Here is a 12228-nt window from a genome sequence, read left to right on the forward strand (position 1 = left end):
CATCCCAGCCAGGAAATATCTGCAGCAGCACTATACTGTAGGCTGTTATTACGCAGGCAGGCTACCGATCAATACATGCACCCCCCCCCCCCCCCCCCCCCAAAAAAAAAAAAAAAAAAAACTCGCCTGACATACCAACGGGGAAGCCCTCCCTCATAAATCTGGGCATTTCTTTTACAAAGGAATCACTCACCCGATGTTGCTCAGCGCCTGCTCGAACAGCTCCGTCTGCAAGATGTTCTGAGGTGCCGTGAAAGCCCCGTTGAAATGTGATAAAACCGAGCTACAGAACTGACGCAATGTCTCAAACTGCATTTTCCCCCCACCTCGGTTTTCTTTTTATCCTCAGTAAGTGCTCAGCCTTTTCCCTTTTCCCACCATTACATCCCAAAGCCTGCGCTCTCTCCGGACGCCCCCCTTCTAAACATACACCTTGTCAGTTTTTTTCCTTATTATTATTAGTAGTAGTGGTAGTATTAATGTTATCTCCCGGGGGCGCATTAAACGCAAATAAGACGCCGATCAAGTTCCATATTCCTCCTTGCGCTGCTGGTAAAAAAGTGTCCTTAAACGAGACGCATACCGGGTGGGCTCCTTCCGTCATAATGCTTCGGACTTGCAGCGAGAAAAGGGAGGCAGTGCCGGTGCCGGTAACAAGCCTTTTCTTCTTCTCGCGGCAGCGGCAAAAATCTCTTCTCCGTGTGCGGGGAGAGGTGAAGGAGCGTCCGGAGGAAAGAAAAAGCGAAGAACCATCCTACACTGCACCTGGCGGCGGCGGTAGCATCCCCGTACCGGCGCATCAGCTGCTGCCTCACATTCAACTCATATTTCCCGTTGCCCATGAAGAGTACACACTTGCCCTGACACGCGCACAGACACGTACGCACGCGCTACCGATACAGTCGCGCGAACTCTTTCGCCATATCTCTCCATTCTGTCTCGCGCACTCTTCGGGACGCGCACAGCGGCAGATAACCGTCAGAATCACGCACGAGGGGGGTGGAAGGGGGCGTGCTAGCGTCACGGCTTTTTGTCTTTCCGACATTCCACATCCGGCTTTGGAATATCAGCGCTACATCAATCAGCAATAAAGTTACTGTGAGGACAAAGCACACAACTAATGAGGGCTTTCCCGAGAGCCTGCTTGTTTATTTATTTATTTAATGCGTTTCATTTCGTCCAGACAGCCAACTGTAAACACTTGAAATTAGCCAAAAAGAACCCAGTTAATTCCAGGCCCTTCTTTAAAGCTGATGCATTTAATGTGGTTACATATTTTTACAAGTCTTCGTGTTTTTCAGAAATCTGTTTGTTTGTACGGGTTTTTTTGTTGTATTTTTTTTTTTTAATTCAGTTTACTTTCCAGAGTTGGAAGAAGTTTAATTTAAGTTCGTTTCAGTCGTAGTTATTAATATTAATAATAACAATAGTAATAATAATAACCATTATCATTATTATTATTTGGTTTTAATGTTCGTAATATTCCAAGTTCACTAAGTCGTTTCAGTTGGCTTAATTGTTTTTTCACATGTCTACTTTTTATTTTTATTTTAGGTTAATAAACCGTTTTTGTTTGGGTTTTTTTTTTTACATCTACTTGTGGTTGTTAGTTTAGTTTTAGTAAACTATTATAACCTTACTGAAAGATAAAATATAAATCTGCTATATTTAAAGCAGCGCTTCAGCTGTTAATCAACACAATAAAGTGGCCCTTGTTTAAGCATGAGGCAGTTAATGTATTTATGTAGAATGGTGTTGGCACTGTGATCATGTTAGGATAATAAAGTCCGGAATAAAACAAACATGCAGATGCTATAGTTACCCACATCTATCTAAACTCAAACATATATGAAGTACTATAAATACTAGACTATGAAAATATTAAGCTTAGAGGGATTGCAAATGTTTGTATTATTCCACTGTTCCATGCAAGGGACCAGGTGAGTCAGCATCAAAAACACTCAGTCCTCTTTAGGTTTACCTAAACCCAAAGCCTCATTCGATTATATAAATAAAATTGAACTGAAATGAACTGCTGGGCTCAAAACAAACCCTCTCCTACTTAATACAAATCTAAAAGAAAACATTATATGTTCAAATGAAACTGATGACTAAAACAACAAAAACTATTAACCCTGAACTATCTGTGTCAGCTGTTCTACCATATTATCATTTCACTGCAGAGCTGATCGAGGCCAATGCGGCACGTGCATAAAATAGGACTAGTACTGGTACACAACTTTAAACTGGGACAGACTAGGTTTGACTAAACAATTGTCTCAAGCTTACTATGTAACACACTGGGTTTTGCTGGTTGTTACAGGATGCTCGAGCTAGGTTTATTGTGCTCCTTCCTCTTCTCACATTTTTTTGGCAGGGTGAATGTGCCCGCTGCTGGGTTAAATGTGTTGAAAATGCAGAATCTGAAGAAATTCTCTCAGGGAGTACATTCCAGTCCCTGTTTAGGTATGGCGGTTTCATCAGCATCACCCAACACTGCAGCTGTCCTGGCATATTTGTGCGTTCATTCAAATGACACCTTCGAGACCAAGACAAATTGGAAGCCCTCCCAAGTTATTTCTCCTTATAAATAGACCTCCAGCTTTTCCCCCTCCTTTTTTAGCACAACAGATCCAGGAGTTAATTTAAACATTCTTTAAGATTAATGAAAGTGGGTTTCGGTGCTTATGCGGAGGGAGTTCTATTTATACACTCTGTGCTATCCATCATCAGCATTATCCCATGAATTTTCAGACAGCCAGTTTCCTGTTTTGTCACTGCAAATGTAGGCAATGTCAATGCGAGAATTACTCCCTGGTACCATCTCCACCTCTCAAAGCTATGCAATCATTCACGATATAATGGCAAAATCCTCGGCCGGAAACAAAAAGTGATTGAGTGACTGACTGTTTGGAGCAGTCTGAGCAACTCCTGCATTACTTTGCACTGTAAAGCACTGCAGCTTTAATTACAATTTGCAGTTGATTCTCTGCTCTTTTTCTTTTTAAATCATTGGACAGTCTAAGGGAGATTCAACAAGAACACTGTGGCCATCCTTATCTTCCAACTGCATCCAAGCCATCAGGACTGTAGGAAAAAGTCTGATCCCCTGACTAAAGTCTGCTACATTATGTTTGCATGTGTTTCCACAACTACAAGAAGGACATATCCTCTATATAACTACCAAAATACAGCTGACCTGCTGTATAAAACTGTAACCTTGTGTGTTATACATCACTGAATGTGTAACAATGGGTATATCTGATGGAAGATGGGAGAATAACATCATGCCATCACTGTAACAGACTGATGAAGTGGCAGTGTTACGTATCCCATGTCTGAAAAGGCTTCATGTGTCACTCTGCTTGCTCATTGTGTTCTTGTCTATATTTCTGTAGGGTTTGTACCTTACAGTATAAAGTTCCCTGAGATGCACACGGCTATGAATCAGTCCTGTATATAAATATGTAAACTGAACCGATTCAAATTAAACCATAGCACAGTGGCCTCATTACACAGTGAAAGCTCTAACAGGACACTCGTGTATTTCCAACTGACTTGCAGGGCAGATGTGTTAAATGGACTTCACGTATGAAATTTTTAGTGGATTCTGAGGACTGTGTTTTGAGACATGTTGTAACCAGAGTTGTGCAGGTTGTTTTGTCCCTGTGCTACACAGGTCAGCGTAACTGTACTTTGCTGGCATGTAACACAGATGCACATAAATTACTCTGGGCTAACTCTGTATAACTCTCCAATTAGATCCAGGCTATCCACTGAGTGTGCTCTCCACAACATGGCTAAGTATACAGCCTGCATTTCCCATCTTTCCTATAAAGAAGCATGGAGAGGAAGAACAGACAGAGAGAGACAAGGGGGCAACTGTTAGTCTGTGAGCTATAAGGTTGCTGTGGCACACCAAGGGTTGTGGAAAACAAAGCCTTACGCTGAACAAATGCTGAGTTACCTTACATCTGAGAAGGAGCAAAGACGGACACGAGAGGGTTTTTTGTTGTTGTTTTATTTCAAGGGCTCTGCTGAGAAATTCCAGAGAGTGTACAGATCCTGACTATAAGCGTCCATCCAACCTTTAGAAGAATAAAGAGCAAGGAGCCCCCATGTGGACATCAAAGTAACTACTTTACTTGACACCAGCATCAAGAAAAAGGCAACCGGATATGGGATTCACAAACACAGCGTGTCAGTGTTGTCAGCATGTGAGAGTGTTGCACTCAGAGGGAGCGCTTAGTGCATATGACAAAAGAAACACAGTGTTCTGCATTGTAATTAGCCCACTCTTGCTTTTCGAATAAAAACAAACAAACAAAAAAACCCATCCTATTAATACTTTATTTACTGCAGTGGCCGAGCTGGCCTACAAACAGGACTAATTACTAAATAGGACCGCTGCAGTGAAAAAGTGCGCTTTTGTCTCAAAAACAGAGATAGTACTAATCACTTCACACACACCTCACCTGCCTGTTTCCCATTGCAGCTGAATCAGAGTTTCAACCATCTGTGATCATGTGTGCCACTGTGGTGTATGTGTGTGCATGCATGCATGTGTGTGTAATGAAGAAAGAATGAGTGGGTGGATGACTGTAGTAGAATAGCTGAGTTAGTGCCAGTTAGATACAGTATATGTCTCCCTGTGTCGTTTATAGGTCTCATGGGCTCCATGTAGAAGAAGCTTATATGGATTCTTATGGCAGGCTTGCATGTCTGTTCCTTCTACAGCAACACAGAGCAGCGGTAATATTAAAAGGCTTTCTGCTGTTAGATGAACCACCTTTATGAAGCTCTTGTCTGTAACTTACACCGTGCATGCAGCGCATGCTTGCTTGTTTGTTGTTGTTTTTCACAAACAGAAGTGAGGTGTGCATGTGTGGGGCTCGTGTACCTTAGCCCTGAACCGTTGTCAAGGGACGCCTGTCTGGGCAGGAGCCCGCCGTGAGGTCTGTTTCTGTCTGACGCTGGTGTCAAGTCTCCTGAGGCTCCCTGGTAGGGGTATAGGGACGGGTCCTGCAGTTTGGCCTTCTTCCCCTGTGGCCCACCCTCAAACACACCCCGCGCTTGATCAGGCCCCGAGCCGTAGAACCATGCCCCCGATTTGGTGAGGATTTCTTGTTGTTTTCGGCACAAGTTGCATACCCACATAACCTGCAGGCAAGAGAAGGGGAACAGTTAGTTCAACTGAAGAGGCGGTGGCAGCCTTATAAAACCTAAGATGAGCTGCAATGGAGTAATTTGTGTATTTGTTATCTAAAGCTGTAACATGACTATGAGGCATATTGTTGTTGCTGGGTGAACAAAAAAAACCAAAAAGATCTCTCAAGGTGTTTGACAATCAGGAATCAGGAAGAGAACTTTTATGAAAGTGAGTAAAATGAGTGTTTTCACCCCTGCAGCGACAATATTCATAAACACTACTCACAATTCATGGTGATGAGGTGAATGATGAAATATTAGACACATGCAGCAGCCTTTTAAATCAGTGAAAGGTAAAGTGACATGAGTGCAGATTTTTTTTTTTATTGCTGCTCTACATTTTGAGCCTGTGCGTCCATCCTCTACAGTAGTTTTAGTGCAAATACAGCCGACTAACAGCAGAGGCTACATCATAGTGAATGTTACGCATATTTTGCTAATATATTTTAAAGGGAATGGCAATAATTTTTTTCTGTGTTGTGTCATCCTGGGTAAATAAAATAATGTTTATTTATTGGTATAGCTGGATTGTCAGTGGACAGTAATATCACTCGGGTGACCACACCTCTCTCATTGAGTAAAATTTGAGAAGAGTAAGACCTTACTAAATGACTGGCAGGCCAGACAGCCAGTTGGGGGTGGCAAAGAGCCACTGCAGCACCCCACCCCCGACCCACACCACACATCGTGCTTTTACAGTCCCAGTGCTGAGTCAGTGCATTACCGTTATTAGTATAAGCGGGTGCTGAATTGACCGAAATGTTATGTCTACATTAACTGAACTTGTTTAAACTGCGCCCGCCTGTACGGCAACTGTCAGAACAGGTTCAAAGGCTTGATCTGTACCACAGCTCCAAACTGCTTATCTCAGCCGCTGGTTCGAAACGAAATACAGAGAGACGCAGAGTTGGGTCTCTCCACCTCCGTGGCAGAGACCTAACAAATTATTATAGTTGGTAACAACCCAAAACATCCTATGCAACCTTTGCACTAACACACAGACCAAGAAAGTTTTTCTGGGTGGGACAGAGAGAAAACAAAAGCTGTCATCAAGTTACACAGTCAATCATTCAGTTTTATAAATTGTCACACTGTTATATCACAACACCCTGGGTGCAGTTGAACAGTAAAGAAAAAGCCTCGTATAAGACCTCCTGTGTCTTTTCCTAAGCAATATATGAAATTCCCCTCTCGCCCATCCGGGCGGTCTTTATCCTTCGAGCTCGGGTCCTCTACAAGAGGCCTGGGAGCTTGAGGGCCCTAGGACTGCGCTCTTCTGTACAGAGATCTCCGATGTTATTCCCGGGATCTGCTGGAGCCACTCGCCTAGCTTGGGGGTCACTGCACCGTGCGCTCTGATTACCACTGGGACCATTGTTACCTTCACGCTCCACATCTTCTCGAGTTCTTCTCTGAGCCCTTGGTATTTCTCCAGCTTCTCGTGTTCCTTCTTCCAGATGTTGCTGTCATTTGGTATCACTACATCTATCACTACGGCTGTCTTCCTCTGCCTGTCTACCACTACTATGTCCGGTTGGTTAGCCACCACCATTTTGTCCGTCTGTATCTGGAAGTCCGACAGGATCTTAGCTCAGTCATTCTCCACCACCCTAGGGGGCATCTCCCATTTTGACTTCGGGACTTCCAGGCCTTGTCGGCACAGATGTTTCTGTATACTCTGCCGACCACTTGGTTATGCCGTTCCATGTATGCCCTGCCTGCTAGCATCTTGCACCCTGCTGTTATGTGCAGGATTGTCTCAGGGGCATCTTTACACAGCCTGCACCTGAGGTCTTGCCTGGTGTGATAGACCCCAGAACTATTGATCTTGTGCTTAGAGCTTGTTCCTGTGCTGCCATGATTATGTCCATAGTAATGCATTCACATCATCTAGTAGACCTTCAGAGGATACTTCACGTAATCTTGATAACCGGCTATGGAGGGATTATGTTTCAAGGTCAGTTCCTTCTTCCATTGCATATATATGTATAGAGAGAGAGAGATGCTACACGACTGAAACACACAAGAAACACCTCACAAAAAAAGAGATCATCAGCCTTTTTTTTTAAACACAGGTTAATGTCACAATAATGAAGGATCTGCATTATATTTCATAGGTCAAAGGAAGCTCAGCATCTACACATCTACACAGTATGTACTGGTCTATGTTCTAGTGACACACGAGGTATTTATGACCTCCTATCAGTGTTACAGATGACTTAGAACTCTGGTCACACACAATGGAAGCAGCGAGGCTACACACTGTGCTTTATGTGTCCCAGAGGACAGGAGCCAATCAGACCACAACTTCCTTTATTTATCCAGTGCCACTGTGAGAGCTCTGCAGCAAACCAGGGGTCACTGTAGAAGACCCAGCTGTCACCTTACTCCTAATCAACGCCACATTACCTCCTGTATTTGATTTAACTAACATTGTGAATTGTAACTAAATCATGGGAAGTTATCTCAACGTGGAAGTCTCCAATCACACAAAGGAGTCTGTTTTTTTTTTGTTTTTTTTTGCTTCAGGTAACAGTGCTCTGCAGTAATCAAGGCAGAGCAGCGTATGTCAGCACCTTCAGTATGTCTGCTGACAAAACACATGTGCGCACACATTACTAAACACCAGGAGACCCCAAAGGCTGCAGCTATTCCACCAAAGACTAGTTAAATCCCACATATCAATCATCACCGACAAAGACAAATACAAAAAGGCTATTAATGATAATCTAGGTATAATTTATATGATTCTTTCAGAGTTTTGTTTTTCTCAGCCAAACAATTTTTTTGTGTGTAGACGAGTGGATTAAGCTTACTCATGGAGAAATGTGTGGGTATCTACACTAATAAAGTAACTACCTACATTAGAGCATGTAGGATCATGGGAAAAAATGTTTTACCTGGTTAATTACCTGAAATCTGCCCTTTCCACTGCTGTAGCCAATGACCTACATATTTACTCCTCCAAACTGCAATTAACAGGGAGTCAGTTACTGTGCACCTCCCCAGTCTGCCAATAATAATTAACCATATTCTCAGCCCTTGGACTGCACATGTCAAGCTCTTTTATCTCACCAGCGAAATACCTGATAGCCTATTAGTATTCCAAAAACACAGGCCAAAAAAACAAAACTGCATGGGTCCAGAAAATGTTGCACACACCGAGCTTCAGACATCAATACTCGGATTTGATTTGCACTTTGGATCTGAGTCAGAATAAAAATTGAGGGTTATAAAGTCTATAAGACAGGAGGAGGGGGGAAACCTCCACAGGCTGAATCTACAATATCTAAAAAACACTGAATGAAATTAAATGAAATTATGTAGTGACACTGATGACATTTTCTGTGGTTGCCTAAATGTTTCACAGAGGTTATAGATGGGCTTGAGAGACTAGTGAGTGCTACCTGGTTTAGCAGTTCAAAGACTTCTGAGCTAAGGATACAAAATTTCTCAAATTCAACCCAAAAATAAGAAATCTGCTGAAACTTTGACGGTAGAGCTAAGATCTCATGCTGTAGCACAGTACTAGATGTGTGACAGTAACGGAAGCACGTTGGTTTGTCTTTAGTCACACTGGCAGACACCACACAGCATAAGGCTGCTAACAGTCCATCCAGGGATGCAATCCAAAGACAGATTGAGCTCAACCCACACTGACAGGAAACTATTATAACCTCCATTCATTTGCAGAGAACATTGACAAAAAGACTCCACAGTAGATGAATGCATTCACAATGACACACACACACACTGGTCAAGCAGCTGTAACAGCCCCAGGTATTTTCACTACCACTGCAGCCATTCTGCTCCAGACTCTCAAACACACGCGCTTCCCTTTGGCTCAACTCTTCACGGCTGAGCGCAGGCAGCGGGTTTGGGGGCTGTGGCCCTCAGGCAGGACCATTTCTCTCTGTGTTTGCACATTTAATAGTCATTGAACCTGCAGTTAAAAATAGAAAAATAAAAAAAATTTAAAAAAATAAAGCGCTACCACCCTGTCCAAAACACCTGGAAGATAGATACTCTATTCAACCTGCTATAGGCTGCTTACTGAGGCAGTGAATTAAGGGAAATACACACCACATGCCACAGGATCAATAAATAATTTCCTTTCCAATACTTTCTCATCAGACCAAAGGTTTGTTTTTTAGGGTAGCAGCAAATATCATCTTCCAAAAAAAGTGGGTGTGTTCTTGGGGAATTGGCAGTGCACATTCACATATGTCTTTGAAGGAGAGGTTATCTTTGACACCCCCCCCCCCCCCCCTTTTTTTTCTTCTGTGAATAAGCCAACAAGTAAAGACAACAACATGTATCCATCAGCAATGTCCATTACATATTAAACACTGTTGTGCATGCTCCATTCAATTTTTTCCTGAAAGAGACATCCCCTCACAAAGCTGCTGGATCTGCAGTAAGCAGAGAGCACCGAGCTCTCTCTTGTGGCCGTTAAATGACACTGCAACATTATTTAACACTCCAGAGTGAATCAGCAGTATCCTTCCAGGCAAAAAACAAGAAAAGCAGAAAGCCAGCTCCAGCGTTAAATGACACTTTTAGATTCATTCATTTTACACTCATTCATCCGTAACATCGTCACAGGATGCTATTTCAAATCGAGATGAGGAGCTTCTGGTGACATCTGTGCCACATTCATTTGTTTAACAGTTATAAAGAAACCCTGCTGAGTGTCCGTGCCACGATTCCAACTGAAGATTGCATTTGGAGGTTTACTGTGAAATTTGTTGCATATCAGCTGCCCAATAGAGACAAAAATAAGCTCATCTACAGCTAAAGCAGCAACAAGCTGCAATATTGATGGGGCAGTAAATGAACTGTCATAGGTATCATATTGCATCCCTGTTTCCCTGCTTCACCTGAACTGGGGTGAACTGAACCGCTCATTAAAGACTCATTGTTTGGGTAGTGAAGTGTTCCACAGAACATCATGACCTGGACAGAGTCCAGCTTAAGCACACGGGCATCACAAAGTATCCAGCTGCAGTCCAGAGTGGATGAGATCTGAACACTTTGGCCTTATGAAAGGGAACAGAATGCACCAGGAGGGTAACATAGCATGTTTCAGCAGAGGTTATCACCCAATATTTCCCTTATTACATCCTATTAAAGATGCATATTCAGTTTGAGGAGTTTTGAGGCACTTCTCTAGAATGAAAGGTTTACAGGGTGTCATTATTATTTTTGTTGTTTTGTAAGTGTGTATTCCAGCCAATACTAACGCAAGGAGAGCGCCTACATTCACATGCCCTAACACTGGCTGCACGTGGTGAATTACATTTTAATGAGCTTCTAATTTTAGTGTTGCGCGGCAGTAATAATAATAGACTTGATGAATATTTATGCTCCTTGTTTGAAGTTCAAGAGACACAAGAAAGAGGAGGGGACTGCTGTGGAAAACCAGTGTATGGATTCACACAAAAATGGCTGATGCCTGTCAGACCCACAGCCCCTTCAGCCTCTCTGTGACCCAAATAAACGTGTTAAAAATGGGGGGTTTTGTTTTTTGACTGGCACTGCGCGCTCAGTGGAGACAAACACATGCAGTACTGTCGGTAGGATAAAAGGAATCTGATTTGGGATTTTCTGAAAAGAAATTGCTGCAACACATGCTGTGTTCGGCCAGAGTGCTGAACTGAAACGGCCACCTTTATGGCAAACAAAATGACCAGTGGTTAAAAAAAAAACAGCAAAAAACAAACAAACAAACAAAACCGCGATGTTGTCACTCTGAAGCTCGTTCAGCTTACCCATGATGCCGCTGAGACAAAGATAGCCGTCTCTCCAAGTCATTCCAATAACGTGCTGAGGACCGTCAGAGGCTTCTGCTCCTGAAAGCCAAGAAGCGATTCCGACCTTCAGCACCGCGGACAGCTCCGAGCGCTGACACCGGGTTGCCTGCCTGTCTGCCGGACAGCAGCTGCTGAAAACACCGTGAAGATAACACCGGGGGGATCAACCGGCCACATCCGATCCAAGAAAACCGACCAACGAAGCCTTATTCCCTTAATTCTTTCCAACAAAGCGATAACGGACTGCACAGGAGCCTCAATTCCTCAATTCCTGCTTGTGCCGTTATACTGGATCCATCCGTGCAAACAGTCCCGGACTGAATGTCAGCAGCGTCTCTCCGAGAAAAAACAAAACATAAAAAAACCCCAAAACCCAAACATGTGAGGTGAGCAGTAACGCGTCAAATCACGCTGTGTGAGTTCATCTGGAACAGAGAGTCAGAGCTCTGCTGGACCTAAAAGAGCTGATTACATATGCGACGCGTCCCAGCTCTGCTCCCACACTCCGGCAGACAACGGACAACAGCTACAGCCGCTGTTCCCCCCTCCCGCAGTTAGCGTTCACAGGAACACTAGAGTCTGTGCTGGAAATGCACCCAGAGCCTCCGCAAAGAGACTGGAAAACAAACGCGTCATCGTGCATTTGCCCTCGTGTCACACTGCCGCTGGACCAGGAGTCGCAAAATGTTGAACCCACGCGAGGAGAAAAAGCAAAAACAAAAAACAAAAAACAAGCGAAACAGCGATAAAATCACTTGAGGAACTGAGCCGGGTGATGAGGTGTCGTCAGTCTATACCAAGCTTCTACCCTCATGTGAAATCTGCCCCCCCCCCCCCCTCCTCCCATAACATGTGCAAGCAGCATTTTGTCTACTATGAAAGAAAGCACAGAAACGTCCTTGTACAGCTACATTTGGAGAGAAAAAAATGACGAGATGTGCATTTTTCATGCTTTCTATCACAGATATATATATAGCTGAGGTAAATGTATAATTAGCCAGGTTACAAAGCTCTGCAGGTTCAGTCATAAATAGGTGGCATCAGTATCACAGCATAGAGCTGAAAAAACGCATCTGTGCGTCAGTTATGTCATATTTCAAGACGTTGGAACACATTTATTAAAGGGATTTCTAACTGCATTACTACTGTAACATCACGTGCATGCTCAGCACATATGAAAAAGGTGCATCTCTATGAAATCAGAAAA

The 12228-nt window shown here is 43.4% G+C and overlaps 1 protein-coding gene across 4 annotated transcripts in view; it reads right to left on the reverse strand.

Moving 5' to 3' along the window:
• The window catches only part of rims2a (regulating synaptic membrane exocytosis 2a), a 155735-nt gene that overhangs the window by 107204 nt on the left and 36303 nt on the right, over positions 1-12228 (reverse strand). The window contains exons 1-2 of one of the 4 annotated variants that reach the window (XM_086310512.1): positions 10980-11839; positions 4901-5160 (exon numbers count right to left, since the gene is read on the reverse strand). In XM_086310512.1, the coding sequence (XP_086166638.1) occupies positions 4901-5157 (257 nt within the window). In that variant the 5' untranslated portion in view covers positions 5158-5160; positions 10980-11839. Of the gene's footprint in view, positions 1-193; positions 2061-4900; positions 5161-10979; positions 11840-12228 lie in introns of those variants that run through there. The other 3 variants (XM_086310518.1, XM_086310513.1, XM_086310515.1) reach the window with 3 other exon arrangements.

The sequence above is a fragment of the Aulonocara sp. 'chitande type north' Nkhata Bay genome, linkage group LG11, assembly GCF_057382095.1.
Source record: "Aulonocara sp. 'chitande type north' Nkhata Bay isolate Kocher_YH1m ecotype deep benthic linkage group LG11, A_spYH_male_GT1.1, whole genome shotgun sequence".
Taxonomy (NCBI): Eukaryota; Metazoa; Chordata; class Actinopteri; order Cichliformes; family Cichlidae; genus Aulonocara; species Aulonocara sp. 'chitande type north' Nkhata Bay.